At 43.2% G+C, this 21,816-nt stretch overlaps 2 protein-coding genes across 2 annotated transcripts in view; both read left to right on the forward strand.

Annotated features, from left to right (window-relative positions):
* pdlim2 (PDZ and LIM domain 2 (mystique)) overlaps positions 1 to 4,836 on the forward strand; it is a 40,919-nt gene extending 36,083 nt beyond the window's left edge. Inside the window, exons 8-10 of the mRNA XM_028578160.1 lie at positions 1,443 to 1,591; positions 3,189 to 3,300; positions 3,826 to 4,836. Coding sequence (XP_028433961.1) covers positions 1,443 to 1,591; positions 3,189 to 3,300; positions 3,826 to 4,018 — 454 coding nt within the window. The 3' untranslated portion in view covers positions 4,019 to 4,836. The remainder of the gene's footprint in view (positions 1 to 1,442; positions 1,592 to 3,188; positions 3,301 to 3,825) is intronic.
* Positions 4,837 to 12,954: 8,118 nt separating this feature from the next.
* adgra2 (adhesion G protein-coupled receptor A2) overlaps positions 12,955 to 21,816 on the forward strand; it is a 64,078-nt gene continuing 55,216 nt past the window's right edge. Inside the window, exon 1 of the mRNA XM_028579297.1 lies at positions 12,955 to 13,736. Coding sequence (XP_028435098.1) covers positions 13,441 to 13,736 — 296 coding nt within the window. The 5' untranslated portion in view covers positions 12,955 to 13,440. The remainder of the gene's footprint in view (positions 13,737 to 21,816) is intronic.

The raw sequence follows: 21,816 nt of genomic DNA on the forward strand, positions 1-21,816 counted from the left end.
GATCTTTGAGGCTCAGCAGGACAGTGGTCCTTAACATAAAACCAAAACATCCAGGGAATTCTTTTCTTTCTGGCCAAACGGCTGAATTTGACCGGCCAAGTCTGTCATCCTCGACAATCGACCTAAATCCATATCTGAGCATGTTTCACAGACTGAAGGCCTGATAAGAGCAAGAAGTGAAGATTGCAGATGCAGTTTGGACCTGGCAACGCATCGCCAGGAACGATATCAAGTATTTGCTGAAGTTTGCAGTTTCATAAATCCCATAGTCTACAAAGGCTGTGACACCAAATATGTGACACTACTTTAGTTTAAGTTGATTTGTCAAATTACTGTACCTAATCGTTCCAGTAAATTGGGAGCTTGTGTATAAAAAGCTCTTCAATTCTGACCCTGTTCGCTGGTGTAGAGTACAGAGCAAACAACTTTTTTGCTGCAAATCTGTCACTGTCCAGCTCCGCAACTGTGTCCTTGTACAACAAAAACCAGGCCTCCGTAGTGCAGCGATGCCCAAAGGTTTCCCCGGTGGAGGTTTAGGTCACTGTCTCCGAGCAGATTCTTCACAGCGTACGCGTCGGTTTGAAGAGTAAATATTTGGACAGATGTGTTGTGACAACAGGTGTGCCAGTCGGTCAGGTTATGTTGACTGATTCTAGCTGACAAGATGTCTTCAGGTGGAAGGCATCAAACCACACCTGCACCCAGCCAACCGGTTCCTACTGACAGCACACACTCACCAGCTCCCACTGACACAAGAACATACTTAGTGTTCTTGTGTTTATTTTTAACTTATTAATCCTCAGTCAGTCAGGGTTGTAATAAATGTGCTGCTTCAGGAAGAGGTTGGTATTCAACCACACATCAAGTATGGAAGCAGCAGTAAAAAAATAACTGCTTTTCCACCACACCAGGGGTAAAGAATGCGCTTGTAAAGTGAGCCACTGTTCTTTTTTTCCCAATTTCTTAATTAATTGACAGCATATAATCTTCCATTGTGGTTGCTGAAATGATGTAACTTAATAACCTACAGTACGTGTGATAAAGCATTCATTCATATGTTGCATTAAAGGTGATACTACGCATTCTATACAGCCTCCACAGTCTGCCTTATTGTTTTTGCCTCGAGGCTGTTTTCTGAGTTGGAACAGTGCCTCTGGTAAGGGGATATGACGGGGTCCTGTTGAGGGAATGATGTGCGATAGGACACTTGTTTGGCCTCTTGCCTGTGGTTTGCGATCTACACTTAATGCTCTGAGGTCAAAGTCTCAAAGCCAGCTGCTGCCCTTTCCTTCACTTCCTCTGGATTCAGTTAAACCAGACTCACAAATCTCTCATAAACGCACATTTTCCACAGAACCCGTCACCGAGAGCTCGACGTCTGATTTTAGTGAATGTGATGACCTGCAACCTGTGATTTATATTTGTATTTCTTCCCTCTACAGCAGTTCGAGCTCTGACTTTGCCATGCAGAAGTTCGACAGGGACTCGGAGGTGTACAAGATGATTCAGGAGAATAAAGAGTCCCGCTCGGTGCCTCGTCAGTCCAACACCTTTAAAATACTGCAAGAGGTCTTGGAGGCTGACGAGAAAGGTGAGAAGCACTCTGCATTGCAAATGTGCACAATTGAAAAGCGAAAGAATCTGTCTATTTTAGATGAAATACTCACTAGTGTTCATTCTTGCACAAATATTTTATCATATATAATCTATTGAACTTTTACAGGCATTTTATATAAAAAATGCCTGATTAAAAACAGTGTGTACCCACTCTCACTGAAGATATAGAAAATGCATGGGACATGAATAGCCGCTTTCCAACCAAGTAGTTACTGAACGTAGTTATAGGAAAAGTCTACTTCTGAGCAGATCTACCAACTACTCCTCCCCCAAACTGTTTTTTTATTTGCATTCACACTGGCCAAGTGGCCATAGGGACTATAGGAGGGGTAAGGGAGTGAAAAGTGAACTAAATACTAAATCTAATGTATATAGCATATTTGTCATACTTTAAACGACTAACTCCGAAAAGACAGTTAACCACAGGTTCCCGTTAATCTTATGATGGACATGTGTTGTGATAGTTAAACAAACGAACAGTCAATGGCGAAATGAAAGCCTCTTATTTACGAGAGCGGTCTCTGAGCAGGACTGTCCAGGACTTGAAGCAAATTGTCAATTCGGCATTAATTTTCGCAAGAATGCCTATATTCGAAATCGAAACAGTTCATTTCTCGCCTAAAAATGTTGTCAGAAGTGAATTTAGTGATGAATGAGATGGCGAAAATTGTAAAAATTGTCCCGTTGTTGGTCGGTCTGTCTGTACCGTAAACTACCCTCGTTGACCTAGGTCCCTATGCTGAAAAGGGAACAGCGAAAAGACCCTGCCCTGAAGTAGGAGCTGATCGAATTACAGGAACTGCGGCCAGAGAAGCTTAAAAATCCCCAAATTGGTCCAGTCGGAACACAAGGAAAAAGTTCTAGGAATTTTATGTTCTAGAAACTGCAAAAATCCCTCCGGTCAGAAATCGGCTAATGTGTTTGCATGGAGGAACCTGGCAGATTGCGTACATTTATTTTTAGATTTTGACTGATGGTTACTGGGGTTACTGTTCTCAGTAACCCCTTTGCATGGGTTGCGAAGGGCTTATGGTTGCATCTCAGGATTCAGCTGTTCTGTCAAATGCAACCTAATTTATATCCCCTCCTGTAGTTATTTAGCTGTCACCTCTCCATTTTAAAATCATTGCTGTTAAAAGTGCATCGTGTGCAGAGCAAGCAAGTGTGAGTCACCGAGTTGTAACTTGGACTGCCATATGGCCGTCACCTGTGCAGGATGAAACGCTCTCCCGTGTGCAGTTCATATTGTGAACAGCATATCATGGAATGCATCTGTCGTCCTCCTTCCCCACCCACCCCCCTCCCATCCACTTTGATAAATGTTGGTGCAAATAAATCCTGATAGCAATAACATTCTTTCATGACGTGATAATGACCGATGTGTGGAAACCCGTTTCATGAAAGCGCACGCCATGCGTGATGATGAGCTTAGTGATGATGAGTGGGAAACAGAAAACGAGCTCCGCTGACAGAGGCCAGCGGAGGCCGACCCGAGTGATTACGTGATAAACAGAGACGCAGGCCAGTTGCAACATCCCAATGAGCAGCTCTGTTCCTGTGTTTGACTCCAGAGGCAGCCTTGCGGTTCCCAGGGAAACTTTCGCCCAGCGCTGCCACACTAAGCACCTCAGTGGGAGGAGTCAAAAAAATCCACACGTGTGAGAAGTGCGGCACAAGCATCGGGTAAGTCTCCTGCAGTCACACGTTCAGCGGACTAGCGTGCCAGGAGGTAGGGGGTGTGTGTGTGTGTGTGTGTGTGTGTGTGTGTGTGTGTGTTTCCAAAGCAACAACCAGTTATTCCATCTAATTACTGAATGTCCTGAAAATGTCTTCAGTTCATATTGGAGTGTTAATGAGCAAGTAAAACCAATATGCCAATGGGCCAGTTGTATTTCTTTGTAAAGCAGATCAAATGTGTGCATTCTCTTGATTTGAAGTTGATTTGAAAGTGTCACGATACAGATTCAAAAATTGTCACTTGTTTGAGAAGAATCTCAAAGTGTATTACTACATTGGCAAATCATTTGTTCATAGTAAAACCACATTCTAATTGTGTCCGTATGACATGACCATGCAAATATTTCTGCTGTTGTGTTGTCTTGTCACAAACGTGCAACCAGCGAGTTGATTTGCGTTGGAAATGAGGCAAATCATCTCACCGTGACGTCGGATGGACCGGTGTGTTTGACTGCTTTTGTCTTTCCACAGCACGCTGGCCGTGCGTATCGCCGACGACCGCTTCCGCCACGCCGAGTGCTACACCTGCACAGACTGCGGTCTCAACCTCAGGATGAGGGGCCACTTTTGCATCGGAGACGTGATGTACTGTGAGAAGCACGCCAAACAGAGGTACCAAGGCCCGGGCAGTTCCCCTCAAGCCACCGTGTCCCAGCGCCAGTGAGTCTGCCACTCCACACCTGGCCCCGCTCTGGCTCTGCCAGAAGCTCCACACCATCTGACTCAGTTATAGACCTTGGGATGGCTGCGTGGAGGTGGACACTAGTCAACAAAATGGCAGAAGATGTTCTTTTCTGATCACATTTAACCATACTTGCAATATTATAATTAACTTTCTTGCCTTTCTTATAATCGTAAAGTGAATTGGGGCTTTGTTTTTTTTTCATATGGCCCGGCCTCTGCATTCTCTTTAGGTTATTCTTAGCTCTAATAATGCACAGCTGCCATGGACTCGAGCCACATTGTACTGAGGCCACATTTTCATAACGCCAACGCTTTAGACAAGCTCAACGGGACTGGCACTCTGACTCTTTGAGGATCTGGATAATCATTTGACTCTCCGGCTGACACAAAGGGACCAAAATCTCACCTACACTGCATGCCATTTTCAGTGTGTGCGTGTGTGTGTGTGTGTGTGTGTGTGTGTGTGTGTGTGTCTAGAGTCAGGCCAAAAGCCCTCGAGTTTTTTCTATATTTCTTTTGTATGCAGAATTTGAGTAGAAATGATGAAAAAAAAATTATGTATTTGCTGACTTGTTTTGTTGCTTATGAGGGACTATAGATTCAATATACAAATATTTTTGATGTTTTTGAACTGTATTCTATAATATAGACCATTTAAAAATGCATAATGTATGCACAGGGCCATTTAGTGTGAAGAGTTGAAATATTACACTTTACCAGTTACAGCAGTACTCAGAGATACACTATAATGTTTGCATTTCATGTGGCACTCAATAAAATCGCACAACCTAAAGCTTCTTCAGTGATAATGACTTTGTTGGAATAATAAGTGTGAAAAGGCTTCCTGCATCATTACTGGTTCTTTACTCTGTGGTGATTTCTAACCTGTCTTCAAGTATTTTTATCAACTTTACATTACACAAGTTCACTTCACATTATTGCACCTGGTAGGAATCAACAAGAGTGGTTTCCGTCCTTTACAGATAGTCTGGGTACCGAATTCAATAATTTTTAGACCCCAAACGAATTTCCTCGTAAGTATTGAGTATCAAAAAATGCCTCCTTATTCAATAGCCAGTTTCAATACCTAAGGAGTAAATCCGATCAGCGTCAGTGAGCCAATAAGCATGCAGCATGCTACTACCAAGATCTAATGATTGTGATTGGCTGGCTAAGGTTACACGTCACAGACGGGCAGAAAAAACTCCGCAGTCCTGTGGAGGAAGGTCTGGCAAAGCCAGACTACATGTAGTAAAACTAAAAGATTTATATTAGACAAACTACGCAGATCTCTTTATTGAGCAGAAGTTATGCACAAAGTTGTCGGTCAGTGTGCTTCCTGTTCAAGTTCACATGAGCCGATTTGTCCTTCAGACTGTTGTAGAGCTGCAAAGATGAATCTATTATTAGAGTTATTATAGTTGTCAACTATGAAATGAATCACCAATTACTTTGATAATCAGTTTTTTTTTTTTTTTTTTTTTTTTAAAGTCAATATTCTTTGACTCCAGCTTCCTAAATGTGAATATCTTCTAGCTTCTTCTCTCCTCTATGACAGTAAACTGAATATCTTTGGAGTTGTGAACAAAAACAAGACATTTGAGGACGCCGTCTTGGGCTTTTAGGAAACACTGACATTTTTCATTATTTTCTAAAATTTTATACATCAAACAACTAATGCATTAATCTCAAAAAATAATCTACAGGTTAATTGCCAATGAAAATAATAAGAAAAAAAATAGTTTCAGCCCTAAACTGTTGCTTACACACTTTAAAACGATAAAAATGACTTCTGGATGAAGTTGACAGCATTATTACAATGTGTGGGGGGGGCGCAGACACATCTCTGCTCTGAGAAGACTGGTTTGACAAGGGTGCCGCCCACATCTGTCAGAGTACAGTCAGTGCACATCAGCAGGCTGAGTTCTAGCTTGGATTGCTTTATTAGGACACCTCCATGTTGAATGGGAAGCTGGAGGTAATAAACAGCAGTCCAAGTGGTCGGTCAGTCTTGGAACAAACAGGACATCTTGGTTGGGATCCCTGCAGTGGCGGGGCTAGAAGGGGGGTATGGGGTTGCACCAGCCCCCCCTCCCCTCATATATCATTGGTCCCCCCTGGTGCCCCCAACCTCCCCACCCCCCAAAATCCATTGGGCTACGAATGCTGTCAATCAGACAATTGTAATATCCATTTGATCAGAGTACGGTCACTTGGCTGCCTGTTCTGCCAATCTTCCCAGCCCTTGTCACATGACCAATTGATGTTTCCATGACGACTATCCAAAATTCTGATACCATGGAACCAGCACTGGAATTGTTTTTTTGTGGTTTTTTTTTAAAGTGGCATACTGAGCCTATAAAAAATGTGTATTTTAGTCAGATATACAGTTTGTTTAAAATGAAAACAAGTAAAATGAATAATGAATGTGATGTTTTATTAAGAAGAATTACATTATGTTATATCCTATCCAATATTTCCTATATTTCCAAGCAGATTTTCTATGCTGTATTCTGGCAAAATGTGATGGTAATTTAGCCTGGATGCCAGCCGAATTTTGCCCCGCCCACAACATTCGAGGTTGGGCTAAAATCTGAGTATGAACACGTCAGGCTAATGGTAATTACCTGTTATTGTGAATTAAAGGCAATGAAGTTAAAAAAAAGAAAAGCAGGACTTAACCCTGTGATACTTGCATGTCATAGTCTTCAACTAGCATTGCACAGAACGAAGACCGTTTCAAACAATATTCATAATTCACTTGGCTAACAGAAGAGGGCAGCGTTGATACGGTTTTAAAACTGCCTCTGAACTTTGGAAAGGCTGACAAACGAGGAAGGACCAACTTAGACTTCATAGGATTTCATGGACAAAATCCAATTAATATTTACTAAAAGGCTCATTTCTGTGAAGAAATGTGATATTAGGAATTAGAACCTAAATTGGTTCAGCAGTCAACAACTATGCATACATTTATTTATTCATTAGTATGCATAGATGTGGATTTACTCAGTTATTACAGTAGTGAGTGATTCCCTTAATATGGATTACAAAATATTATGTTCGGTATGTGCTTTGCATATATAAGTACTGGAATGTACAAACATGGAGTCCACGCTCCAATACAGAATGTACTCTAGATTAAATGCTACTGCCATTAGGGTTGCCACTGCTGTTTCTGCTGTCTGCTGCTGATAATAATTCTTAATGATGGACAAAGGTATTTAGTGCTGAGAAATATGGCACCACATTATGATTTGATAACCCCATAAACTGTGGAAGAAGTGGATTTAATGTCCCCATAAATCCTTAATTAGAACCATTCCCCCAGGAGAAAGTGCAGAGGACCGACTGACTGACAGCGGCTCAGAGAGGGCGGGCCTTCCGCGTCCTGCTGATGTGGTGGTTTTTTTTCGTTGCCATTTTACTCTTATTTATTTATTTTGAAAGAAAAAGGGGACAATACATATTAATGAACACTTTCACAAATGTAAATAGACCAGATTATAGCCTTAGGCTAATTTCCATCTGCAGACCCCCTGGCAGGTTGGTGTTACACACAAATTAATGAATACATAGACAGACACTATATGCAGACTATATACAAAGAGACAAGGACAAGAACAGTGATCACATCATGTTAGAACAAACAATAACAACAAGAGTGGACAACAAGGGACATATAGAAAACAGGAAAGCATCGACTATAGTGAACAAACCACAAACTGTCCTGATATTACACTGATCCATATTACACCATTCTATGTTGCACTGACCCACGTTACACTGACCCCTATAGCACAACCCATGGTATACTGACACTTATTGCACAACCCATATTGCACTAATAATTGTGTCTCTTTACTTAGTTCATTCAATTTATAGGGCCTATCTATCAAATTAGAAGTAACGTTCTTTACTTACTGACTGCGTGAGCCCCACTGCTGCTGCAGTACAGGAGACTGTGTCAGACCAGGACTCCCATTAAGACACCGGAGATTGCTGAAGTTCACTCCATGCAGATTTATTGGCAACAATGACACGTTTACAAGTAAACCCAGGCTGCCCTCGATCCCTAGATCCATCGACTGACCACAGGCAACAGACAATTGAATGGACAACTGAATGTAGGCATTGGTGGATAAAGTATTCAGATCCTCTACTTAAGTAAAGGTAGCCTACTAATACCACACTGTTACAAGTGAAAGTCCTGCTCAAGTAAAAGTATGTAAGTACCATCAGGAAAATGTAAATAAAATATTTAAAGTAAAAGTACTCAATGCCGAAAAATCCTCACATTTTAGAAACTGGAAACGATTCAAACAGTTGTGTGTAATGGTCTAATCCAGGGATCTTCAACAGGGGGGGGTCCCAGGACCCCTAGGGGGTCCTCGGAGTAAATTTGAAAGTTTTTTCAAAAATTAAAAAGTCTTAACATGAATTTAACATATTATTAGCAAATATAAATCCCCACTGAGGATAGGGTTACTGGCCTATAGGTAAGGTGTAGCCTGACAAGCCAGAGCCACATCCAGATGTTGGGTCTGGGAACTGCCCATTGGCAGGGCTCAATCCGAGGGGCAGGAAAAATGGTTGTCTTTCAAATTCCCTCTACACGTAATAGGATAGAGCTGCAACCAGGCAGAGCAACGCTAGTTGACAGATTCAACTTTTGCCGTACCGGTCGGCAAAATTCCAAACACATCTTCCTTTTTTAAGAATGACTTCAGTGCCGTTCTTTGTTCTTTTCTCAAAGAAAAGCTGAACTCCAAGTCTTCCAGAGTCGCGGCTAAAACCGATTCCAAAGACCACGTTTGTCCAGCATCAGCAGCCATCTTTGCAGGGAATTCAGGCGGAACCGTCCTTATGTTAAGCCCCGCCCACCGACTCTGTACACGATGTGATTGGCCTGACCAGAATTAGGTTTTTCCAGCTCGCAAGCCAACGGAGAGTTGCTAGACTGACCCTGGCTGCAAATTACATTTGCTGCCGCTAGGGGGAGTCTAGATTTCTAGGCTAGGTAAGGTAGTCACTAAGCTAGCCATCCACAGATACAGTTCAACTTAGTCACTGTACCACATGTATGTTTAACATTAAAACATGATTTATAAAATCATGGCAACAATAATTAGGCTATTTAAAAAGCTTAGTATTCTATGCAAAAAAAGGTATGTATAAAGGCTTTAGGCTGCCCTACACGTTATTGTACACCCAGTTTAAAATGCAACTTAATTTTTATACAACATATGTAGTAGGGGGTCCCTGTCTCTCTCTCAGTTAAGGGGTATTTGGCTTAAAAAACGTTGATGGCCCCTGGTCTAATCATTTCAGCTGCAGCTTGTAGGCCTGTACTGTATATTGTTGGTTAGTTTAATATATAATATAACATTGTATTTCATAAAGTAGATGTTTAGGTGCAAACATCATTCATTTTTAAAGTAACTAGTAACTAAAGCTGTCAGATGAATGTACAATGTAAAAAGTACAATATTTCTCTCTGAAATGTAGAGTAGAAGTAGAAAGTGGCACGGAAAGAAAAGACTCAGGTAATGTACAAGTACCTCAACATTTGTACTTAAGTGCTGTACTTGAGTAAATACATTTCGTCACTGAATGTAAGTTTCATATGACTGTCTTTTTATACAGCATTTTATATGCATTGTGCATTTGTGTCAGTTGGACACATTAACGCACACAGTGACCTCAAGATCCTTATTTAAACTGGTTATATTTGTATTCCCTACTCCCCGTCTCCACTCGTCCCTTTCTTGCGTGCACCTAGGTCTTTGTGACCCAGACAGACCCAGATCGTCTGTTGGCTTCTTCAGTGCGCAGTGCTCACACACCACTAGATGTCACGGGCTCATCAAGAAAAGACTCGGCAACAGATGGGGGGGCCTGGTGTTTGCTTCCCAGCTGCAAGTTTTTCTTTTGTTTCTCCAGACACGCTATCCTGAGCCGTGCCTCGATCTCGGCAGTCACTTTGGCTGCCTCACATCTCTGATTTCCCCGCTGGTTGTTTTTGTTTTTTTTAGACGTTTCTGCTCCAACGTGTGATTTGGAGGACAAACGCCGGAACATGCCCGAAGAGGCAATTGTCTGTCATACATCCCAAAAGCTTGCGAAACTTCTCCCCAAAAGACATTATCTCAGTCCTTCTTTCTGAGCCTCTCTGCGTCCCACCTTTCCTTCCCCAGCGCTCTCCCCTTTCTCAATAATTCCCTACCTGGAATGGGGTCCAGATGGAGGGGTGGGGGGGGGGGGGGGGCGCAGAGAGAGAAAATGTTGGAACGACATTAAAGTTTGTCTGGATGCCATTAAGTACAATTTGATGTAATGTGCAGTTTGGAACGTGACATTTTAAATGGAAACTGTGCTCTCCAGATGAGAGAGATTTGGGCCGTGTGGAGTGTGGGGGGGTGTTGTACTTGAAGCCTTATTTAACAGCTTGGATAAACAGCCCCTCTGTTTCGTTGCTGAGCAGGCACCCTCAACTCTCTGTGCTTTCTTTCAATAATCATGCTGGCTTTCTGAGCCCCGCTCCAGTGTACAGTATCATATACAGGAATAACAAACCCAGGGTCCACTGTGCGGGTCAGAGCACAGTGGACCATTATACTGCCGGGCATGCTCGCACGACCGAGGTGCCTGCAGATTTGGATATGTCTGTGAACACATGTCAAACCCAGTTGCATAAAGTCCCTTTTCAAAAGATTTCCTGGTTCACCTTCTCATATTTGATTTCAAAATGCTCTCCAGATTTGAATCGCTACGGCCTCCATCCTCCCGGGCCTCTCGTATATCAAAAAGTATTTTTAAAACACAAATCCATGGAGCCCCAGCACTGCATTTTGGGAACTTTCCATACACACACAGGCAAAAAAAAAAAAATGTGAAAAGGAGGCCTTGAGGAAGTTTGTGATCTCCTGTGTTTTTTGGACCGTTTTGGATTCTTTCAGGTGGGAAAATGTCATTATATCTTTCAGCAAAATATCTGAGTTGTTGGAATATTTTTCTGGAAAAGAATCACCAATGCAGTAGATGTACATGTATTATATTTTCTTTGACAAACAGCCCATTACATTATGCAAAGATCAACAGTCTCCCTCTCAGTACACTTTGAATTGGGCTTCAGTCCTTGTTAATGATCTGCAGGTTAGTTCAGCTTGTTAAAACTGCAAAAATGAATTTGCATTCAGCCGCAAGGTCACATTAATTGCACCCTAACTGTGGCCATCACCACATAAACACTTGTATTTAAGTATCTATTTGCAATATTTTACAGGTAGCTGTAGCCTGAGAACAACTGCTTCTGGGCTAAAATATGACACTAACTCACTTCATAAAGTTCCCTTCTACAATATGACCGCTCAGTCTCATTTTTATCCTCAGGATCAAACTGTTCAGTGCTGCCGTAACTCTTTCCGCAGCAACAATATAGAAAATACTCCAGTGTATCTATAAAAGTCTTCACTTCCTCACCTTTCCGCTGATTGAATGAAGCCCTCAGACACACAAAATACACAAGAGACCTTCAGCCTTCATTCATAACTTCAGTTTGCCCCCCCCACCCCACCCACCATTGAAATCAAGGCCTTCCTGTCTTCTACAGCCCGGATGGAAACAGCCAAATCAAATACAAAAAAAAAACAACGGCAATATGGCATTGAAACAATTAATATCCCATAAACACTCCCATTATTTCTTAAAAAAATACATCCATGATCTTATTTGCTTCATAATGCTTTCCCCTTTATGCCATTCTAGGTTTTTGCTTAAACTAAAAGAGCCTATAAGGATACATGACGATGATGATGTCTTTATTACCTTACAAAAGATTAGATACAAATTATTAAATTTTTGTTTTTGTTTTTTTACTTTTAAATTTGGATTTGTAGCCGCAAGAGTCTGCAACCAACAGGTCTTTTTTGTTTGTGCATTAAACCATAAAGCCTAAAACATAACAACGTTATATTATGCATATTGCTTAGTTATGTTACAGTGTATTTTAGATTTATTTGTTTGTTTCATTTTAATAGGTTTGGCTACGCACCATCCACCAAGACAAACTCCTTGTAAGGGTTACTTAGCCTATACTCTGTATACCGATCGACCGCTGTTTTTTTTTTGCCATCACGATAGATGGATACACATTTTTTTATATATCATTTTGCTGATAAATATCACCATATCACCCAGCCCTACGAGAGGAAAAAGTAATCTATTGACAAAGTTTTATCAATTAAAAATTAGAAACTGTAAATGCATTCTGAATTTGACAAATAAATGTAACATTCAAACACAAGATATGCTTTTCACTTTCCGTAGGCTATATTTTATATTCATGTGGTTTAACTAATTTAATTTGGTTGTTATTAAATTCAAGCACCTTTGGGCTTCCACATGCTTCAAATTGGATTTATTTGTACATTTCAAACAATATCCACATAACTAGTGTGTGTGTGTGTGTGTGTGTGTGTGTGTGTGTGTGTGTGTGTGTGTGTGTGTGTGTGAGTGTGTGATGTGTGTCTGTAATATGTGTGAAGTGGCTTCAGGGGGGTTTAGCCCTGCTCTCTGCCTCTCTCCAATGGGCTGGATGCGCTAGGACCGCGGGGACCAGAGCGCGCAGACGCAGACGGAATGGGCGCACTTGGGGTAGTAACTAAGTGGGTTTGAGTGTGACAGAGGCAAGCAGGCAAAAACCGCTAGATTCTGGGAATCACACAGGAGCCAACCAAGACGCAAGCTCACTTCTTGTCCAAACTAACAGTTGGGTCCTAGTTTCAATTTTATTTCCATTTGCGCGTGAGAGAAGTCCCTACGGAGTGCTCCGGGATTGAGGAAAACACTGAGGAAAACTTTTTAAAGCAGCGAAACAACTGACAAAAAGTTTGAGGATATACTTACTTTTTTTTTTTTTTTTTTTTTTTTAACTTCTTCATATACTGTAGATGATCTGGATGGGACTGCACTCTAGTGAATCTCATCCACCCCTGGATTAACTTTAAGAGTGGGAGATAACGGTCATTTGGAAACTACCAAAGGGATGTAAACCTCTCAGGGTAATTAAACACAATCAGCGACTTTCAGAGTCAGACTACTGCGCCTGTTTGTAGATGTGGAAGACATTTGGATGGACTCACACATCCCTTGAATTGATTCTATGGTTTGGACCACAGGGAGTGGTGCGCCCGGGCTGTCGTGACATAACGGCCCACTCTTAGGGAAAAAAAAAAAAATCCAGAGTGCTGAATATTTTCTGAAATGACCGGATGATGCGTGCCCATTGTTGAGCGGAGGGTCTCCTACGTTTAACCATTCATTCAAGACTTCATTCAAGATCATTTTGGCCCCTCGTGCGCTCCCTTCCACGCTCTGAAAGCTCCATGGTGGAGATATGGGATGACTGGTGGCGGGGGTGCAGCTGAGGTGAGATCCAGCCGAAGGACAATGTTCACGCCCGGCGTTGGCATCCCTCTGCTGCCGGGGCGTCTGGTACTGATGCTGCTCCTGCTGTCCGGCCCCGAGCCGAGCCGAGCTTGTCCCGGGTTGCTCGCCTCCACCGGCGGCTGCAGCTGTACGGAGGAGCGCTCCAAAGGTCACGGGGTGCAGGTGTTGGGGCGACGGGTCAGCTGCAGCAAAGAGGAGCTGACCGAGCCTCCGGATGCCAGCCTGCTGCCCAACAGGACCGTCACTCTGTGAGTTGGAACAGTGGGAAGTTCTAGGGCTGCACGATATGAGGAAAATACGCGATATGCGATAAAAACGTTGTTGAATATCGCGATTACGATTTTAGGCTACTTGACATAAACAGGTGTTACAGTGTACTCAGTTCTGCTGCTTTCGGTATTCTGCTAAAATACAACAAACTGCTTGATGATTTTAAAACAAATGAAAGTAAATAATTTCCAACATCCTTTTGTTGAACAAATTGAACATTGAATCAAATGCAAAAGTCACCACTGAAAAAGGAATGACAGTAACATTAAAGGGCAGTTTTCTGCTGATATTTTCTTTCAACTAACACCAAAAACTCGGAGTGTCTTTCGCGACATGTCGCAGTGTTTCGCGATATGGTTATTGCGCCCGTTGATATCGCGATGATTAAAAAAAATCGATATATTGTGCAGCCCTAGTGTGAATAAATGCTGTATTGTGTCATGATCATCCTGTTGTGCGTGGCACTGAGTGGTGACATCACATGGTGACCTTACAATATGGTGTCATGTCATTTGGTATTATGTATCCCGTAAAGATTTAGTTTTATAAGGACATTTGCCAGAGTGTTTTACAGTAAGTGTGAACTACTGTATAATTGGCTGAGGATCCACAGTAGAGCTGCAAAGATCAATCGATTAAATGATAAGTTGTCAACTATTAAAGTAATTGGCAACTGTTTTGATGATCGATTAATCGGTTGGAGTCAAGTTCTCTGATTGCTTGTTAAATGTGAATATGTTCTAGTTTCTTAACTCCTCTGTGACAGTAAACTGTGTTTGTGGACCAAACCAGACATTTGAGGACGTCACCTTGGGAAAACACTGATTGACATTTTTCACCATTTTCTGACAGTTTATAGACCAAACAACTCATCGATTAATCGGGAAAGTAATCAACAGATTAAACGGCGATGACAATAATCCTTAGCTCTAATCCACAGCGTTTCTATTGGATGTCACTGGTGAGATGTTGAGTTTTGATGGCGCGTTTTAAATGCATCCGTATGATAAAAACAAAGTGAGGGTACAGTGCTTGCATCGGGCCCACACACCCATGACTCTGAACCCATGACCTTAGGTTTAACTATATTGAGGAGTAATAAGGCTTGTTAGGTCAGAAGTTTACATCTTGATCTAGTTTAGCTCTGTAGTGGAGGGCTGTGAGGCATTAAGACGATCAGTGAGAGGGCAGGCTGACTGTAGCCATCATCCTGCCCTGCCTCTCTGACACAACTCTGTCACTTTAAATTTGACTCAGACCCAGCAGGCAGCTCCGAGCTCAGCTCCCTCTTTCTCCCTCCACCACCACCACCACCACCCTGTGCACATGGTCCAGCTGACTTGGCTTTGCAAAAAGTGGAATAAACAGAAACACATTTGGAGTATTTTATATCAGACGCTGTGATTTACTGGTGGGTTGGCTCCTACTTTTAATACCGTAACACCCTGTCTCACAATCCCCTGAAAAAAAACACAGAGACTATTAGGTGAGAACAGGACAGCTCTGATTCTGGGCCACTTTAGTGTGATCTTTTTTTTAATTACAGTTAGTTATTTGTAGTTGTGCAAAATTTGAAAAGGGGCCACCTCATGGGCCAAAACTTTATCTTTAATGACGGATGGACTACCGATCTATCAGTGACACGTGTTTTTGTTCACTTTCTTCTACAGCTGCTCAGACTTTCTGAAGTCGTCGCTCGTTCCCACAGTATGTTACTGTCTCTGTACTCTGACCCAGTGGGAGAAATGCTATCTGCACATGGGCACAGTAAAAAAAAAACATGTTCAACTACCCCACTGCAGCGAGCATATGAGGTAAAGTAAGTGGATTTATGCCCCAGGAGAGCTAAAGCCAGCCAGCAGTCCATTTATAGGGCCTCATGTTTCTTGCTTAATAAAGGCAGAATAAACATCTGGGGAACACATTGCTGGAAACCATAGGGGGGGGGGGGGGGGGGTGGGGGGTCTAGGGTGACAGTGGTCGAGGTGATTGAAGATAATCTTCCGTCCCCGCGTCTACTAATTTTGGTTGAGTTGTTTTTGTACAGATGTTTAGCATTCTGATTTTTTTTTTTTTTACGTTGCCGTGTACGAGGAGCAAACAATTCCGCCCATATTCCGCCCTTTTTTTTACCTTTCCCGAGGAACTCTGGTGTCTGGAAAGAAAATTCGTTTTTCCCATTCGGTGAGTTCCTTAATGCGCCCATGCTCCCATCACGACATTAGCTCCAGATGTGGAACGTAAGAAGTCGTGTTGTTTTTTTTTCGTGTTATTCCTGACATTCCTCAGTCCAGTTCAGGGACTGCAGACAGTATCCCAGGTGCAGCAGCGGAGCTTTCCCCGTACACTACGCCGCCTCTCGGTCCCTCCTCACGTGGGACGGCCTGACAGCCAGCCCCGCAGCCCTCTCTCCTGGGGCAGTCTGGAGGAATGCTCTCCTCCATGCTGAGCAGGCTAGAGCTGGAGGACACCAGGCCCAGGGCTTCCGGGGGCCGGCTGCTACGTGTAATGCATAACAGCTGGCCCCTGTGAACATTCCAGCTGAGGCCCCTCAGCCTCATGGGAAATCCCAACGGGGATTTGTTTATTAAAACTATTAGTTGACTGTTTGTTGTTCCTGCCAGCCGTAGAGGAGCAACCAGTCGCCCTGGTTATTAAATGCTATCATCTTCTCCTTTGGGCTCGTCCGTTTGATTACATTACCGCGTGTCAGATTATACACCGTACCATTTCTATAAACTCACACTTATCACTAGTTTAAGGATGCATCATGCTATTGTCAGCAGTCCGCCATGAGCTCCGGTCTTCTCGTCTCCCACTTTCCCTCTTTTTCTTTATCTTCTTTAGCTCCCCGTTTCTCTCCCCTTCCCACCCCCTCTATCATGAGTTCATCCACACGCAGTAACTCTCAACCTAAATATTTAGTCGTCTTGGTAGGAAACTGCCATGTCCAAACTCCTTCCAGATGTGAGCCTGCGCATGCAGGCTTGTGTTTAGGCCTAATTATGCACGGCTGCAAAAGGAGCTGGATCACTGGGAGAGGAAGAGGAGCGGAAGGGTAAAAAGAGGGAGAAAATGTAGACGAGTGTGAAAGCGAAAAGTGCCGTCGTTGATAGGGGGAAAGAAGGAAGCAGTGCGGGAAGTCGGAAGGGGGCTGAAGTGAGGGAGAAAGTTGAGCATGAGGAGTAGAAGAAGTGGGACGAGGGAACCAAGAGGGGAACAAAGAAAGAGAGCAGAGCGGGAGAGAGGATGGAGGAGGGAGAGGAGAAGCTTGGCAGGCGGTTCAGAGGGATGTGCCCCTGGAGACTGAAAACTCCTCAGCCCCTGACCAACAGATCTTCGACACTCGGGTGAGAGGGAGGAGGTGGCAGCGGCAGCAGTATAGCGACATAGCTTGACTTCCAAAGCTCCGTGTCTCTATTAATATTAGACTTTTCTTCGTGAAAGAAGAACTCTTGTTATTCTGGTGATGAAAGAAATGGATCAACGCATTCTTGTAGGAAAACTTATGCACAACAATTTGTATCATATCCTTACGAAATAACGGTGAACATTGGCCGGTCGCGTGACGACTGGTCACATGGCAGTTAGCGATCGTTACCGTTAAATTCAAGAAAAGGTGACTGTGAGTAGGGTTGCACGATATTGACAAAATGCGATATTGCGATATCCATATTAATTTCGATATTTTTAAACATATGTAAAATTACAAAAGTTACGGGAAAACGCATTAAATAGATTCATAACAAATACATGGCAAAGTTTATTTCAACTGACAGTCATATTGGACTGGTCCAACATGAAGAAATAAATAAGGACCATGTCTACAGAACAGGACATGTTCTACTGGTGGTACAGTATAAAATAAATAAATAAAGAGAACAGGACACAACTTTTCTTTCGCTTCTCTGATTCGTTCTGTTTTGTTGTCTCTATCTATTTCTTTACTTACACTGTCACTTTGTCGAAATATGCACACACGTGGTACGCTCCATAGGGCTTATCACGTAGTGGACCCGTGCGCTGACGTGCACTAACATATGCAAGTGACACGGTAACTGGCCAATGAAATGATCATTATAGCGTTTCAAGCGAGCTCTAAATCAAACACAACTAAACCACACAGCCAACGGACGGGACACAGCGCTCCACAAAATAAACAAAATATTGCATACTTATTGCGACACTTTCAATATAATATTGCGCGTGATATTGCGATAACAATATTGAGTCGATGTATCATGCACCTCTAAATGTGAGCTAGGTACAGAGCACCGCAAGGCCGTTGCGGTTAAGTTGAACTGACAAAAGGTGACCGTAGTGGGCGCCCGGATAGCTCAGTTGGTAGAGCGGGCGCCCATGTATAGAGGGTTACTCCTCGACGCACCGGGCCCGGGTTCGACTTTGACCTGTGACCCTTTGCTGCATGTCATTCCCCCTCTCTCTCTCCCAGCTGTCCTGTCAATAAAGGCCTAAATAAAAGGTGACCCTTGTGCGACAATTAAGTTTAGGCACGAAAACGACTAGATAAGATTAGAAAACAGATTCTGTAGTCTATTCTAGAGTCTATATCCACGAAGTTCCACTATTGCTCCGGTGCCGCAGGTGTGTTGGCGTTCTAAACTCTGGTGAATTTCTGAGGACTATAGTTAACTGCTCCTCAGATCTCTGCAGGGTAAATCCAGACAGCTAGCTAGACTATCTGTCCAATCTCAGTTTTCCCTCGCACGACTAAAACACGTTCCAACAAAACAAGTTCTTTCCCGAGGCTATTTTGCAGAGGCACCGTGCTGAGCTTAGCGCCGCCCCAAGACGATTGTGATTGGTTAAAGAAATGCCAATAAACCACAGCACGTTTTTCTCCCATCCCGGAATGCTGTCGACTAGCCAGACCCTCCTTGGCGGCGCTGTGGAGGAAGGCCTGGCAAAGCGAGACTAGAAAACAGATTGTGGTTTGGGTTAAATCACCGGCCCCCCTTTAGTATCCTAGTACTGTACTCCCGAGACACGAAAACCCGTTTCCTGTGGGAAAGTCTCGTGTTTTCCCCATAACTTCTTCCAGGACATGAACTCCACTCCCCTTCTTGAAAACCCTGTGTGTTAGGACCCAACAATCCACTCCGACTCTATGTGGTGCATACAGAAATAAATGGGCGGTATACATATGAATCCGAAACATTACGTTTCGTAGCTATATGTACGAATGGTTAATGAGAACAGCCTGATTGGATGCATATCATACACATTCAGCCTATCCCAACCCCCCCCGAACACACAAAGCAGTAATTCCTTTCTCAGCGCTGTGTGGTGGCAGCTGTGTTTGTTTGAATGTTTTAATGGATAACAGAGAAAATGAAGAGAATGTACAGTGGCACTCTATGTGTGAACGCGCTGGTGTCTCCGAGGTTGTGTTTTCTACCCAAGTCAAAACCGTGATCCTCCCTCGGCGTATTTTGTTGTCATCGTTGTCAGTGACTGATGGCTTTGGCTCAGTGGGTGCCAGCCTGAATGAGTGGGCACAGATGCTCAGGGTGGGGTCGTTCTTGGGGGGGGTCAGCATGCCCGTCCTTGGCCTGATGCCCCGTCACCCAAGACAGCTGCCATGCAAGACAGTTGCTCCCTGCGCGGTTGCACTTGATCCCAGTGGCTATGTCAAAGTTGCTGGCTGGTAGTCAGGGGTTCAAGATGAAAATATTCCAACTAGGGCAGTAATATTTTTATCAGTACGGGGTCACCGTTGTAAAAGAACAGTTGTAAAAGTTCCAGGTTATACTGGGGAGGTTGCTGAACAAGTTTGCCCTTTATGTTGCGCACTTTCCAATATGCCTTTTTATTGTGCTCCCTCTGCTTTTATTGTGCTCCCTTCTGTCATTAACAGTATGGCAGTATGAATGTGTATATACGTTTCGGTGGACTGTAGAAACTGAATTGCCCTTCGGGGGTAAATAAAGCTATCTGTGTCTGTATCTTTTTTTTTGCCTTTACTCAGACGAGAAGATTAAAACCACTCTCAGACATGAGAGAATTAATCTTCTCAGCAAGATAGCAAAATGTCAAACTATTCCTTCAGCATGTTTGATGTGGTTATTTGGGAGCCTCAAACAACAATATGATTCCTGAGAATGTGTTTAAAGCATATGTAACTCTAATGTAGCCACGCAAGTTGAATCTGCCACTGGAGACGTTTGGAGGTTGAATGTGCTTATTTAAGGCATCCTAACGAGGCCCGCAGGAAGTGTGCCGGGCTTTGAAGCAAATTGAACATAGTGGACAAACAGTGGAATGTCACAACCCCCGTGAAATGACTCGTTTCACTCTCAGAAATTGATCCATTCAGTCTGATAACATTTGGAAAGTTCAGAAGAGCAAGTTAGCGGAGCGCTAAACTGGCTGAGGCCTCTAGTGTGCCTGCTCTTCGGGCCGCAAATTTCGGAAGTAGTGGCGATCATTCGGGTCATTTTTGGCTCCATGATGGCTTCATGCGCCACTGAGCAACTCCCATAGGAATAAACGAGGCTCCGCCTCGAACGCTGTATCCAGGTTTTATTATACATCCATGGTCCTGACAGGAAATTTTGATAAGTGAGGACAGCCTTGTTTTTACAAGTCAGTTTTCTCTGTATTAACTTTTGGTTCCATATGCTCACACAGTCTGTAATCGTTTATTGAGTTTGAAGAGTGTTCTGTGTCTTCTGTTCACTCAAAGGCAACTCACCTCATCGGTATAATCGATTGGCAACAGTATGAAAACACGTTCCCTTTAATCATCGTTTTATTTTCTGAGTCACATCTTCGGTCTCTTACTTGTGGCCCATGTGCGGACGGACACCAAAGGGGCCCAGCAGATGTGTCGGTGGTTTATGTTGGGCCTGTGAGTCAGTGTGTGTGGAGACGGGAGTATGTCGATGAAATATCCCAAACAGTCATCTTATCGGCGGGCGAGAATTCCAATAGTGGGGGGAGCGTTGGAGCCCTGGTATTCCTGCAGTTCTGGGGTTTATTTATGTAGAGAAAGGTGTTGAGAGGAGGGGGAGCGGCCTCTCCTCCGCACATGTTAGGTGGGGCAGTGCTCAGCAATAAATCAAAAAAGCAAACAAAAGGCCTGACACTGGATAGTCGGAGCTCCATACTCAGCTGCAGCACCTGCCAATGCCACACAGGCCCCGGGGTTTATTGTGCCCTCAGAGGTCAAGGGAACATGACCGGAGTGGGACATCTCCACACACAGTGGGGGAATGTAACTAAGTACTTAGTGTTGTACTTAAAGGTGCCCTGCCACATATTAGGTCCATATGTGTTTGTGTTATGATGTGAATATGAAAATGAACTGCTACCTCCTCTGTCAGCTCTAGTAACTGAAAAGAAATAAGCAGAGAAATCAGGCCAATTACAAAAGCTGGTCAGTCTGACGTGGTGTTGCCTGAGCTCATTACTATTTATTAGCTCGCCCAGTTGTGCTGGCTAAAGGATGCTGATAGCCAGGCTCTCATTGGCTAGCTGTTAGCCAATCAGAGTCAAGCAGCTTAGCTCGTGGAATATTAATGAGAACTGGCACAAATCGAGCTGAGTCTTCCTGCAGGCTTTCTATACCACGCTAGAATGGCTTGAAACAAGGTAACCAAGGCATTTTTTCCACAAAGAATGTTACAGAGTCCATGGTAGAACTTCAGACATTACCACAAAGTAATAAAAAATATGTGTGGCAGGGCACCTTTAAGTACAAATTGGAGGTACTTGTACTATACCTGAGCCTTTTCATTTCATGCCACTTTCTACTTCTATGCTACATTTCAGAGAGAAATATTGTACTTTCTACTCCACTACATTAACCTGACAGCTTTAGTTACTAGTTACTTTACAAATTAAGATTTTTTTCACCCAAAACACATGTAGTTTATAAAATGTGATCCCCTAATACCCTATCTGAAGTCTCTTTTATATAGGCCTTAGTGGTCCCCTAATACTGTATCTGAAGTCTCTTTTATATAGACCTTAGTGGTCCCCTAGTACTGTATCTGAAGTCTCTTTTATATAGACCTTAGTGGTCCCCTAGTACTG

Source organism: Perca flavescens, chromosome 5 (genome assembly GCF_004354835.1).
Source record: "Perca flavescens isolate YP-PL-M2 chromosome 5, PFLA_1.0, whole genome shotgun sequence".
Classification (NCBI taxonomy): domain Eukaryota; kingdom Metazoa; phylum Chordata; class Actinopteri; order Perciformes; family Percidae; genus Perca; species Perca flavescens.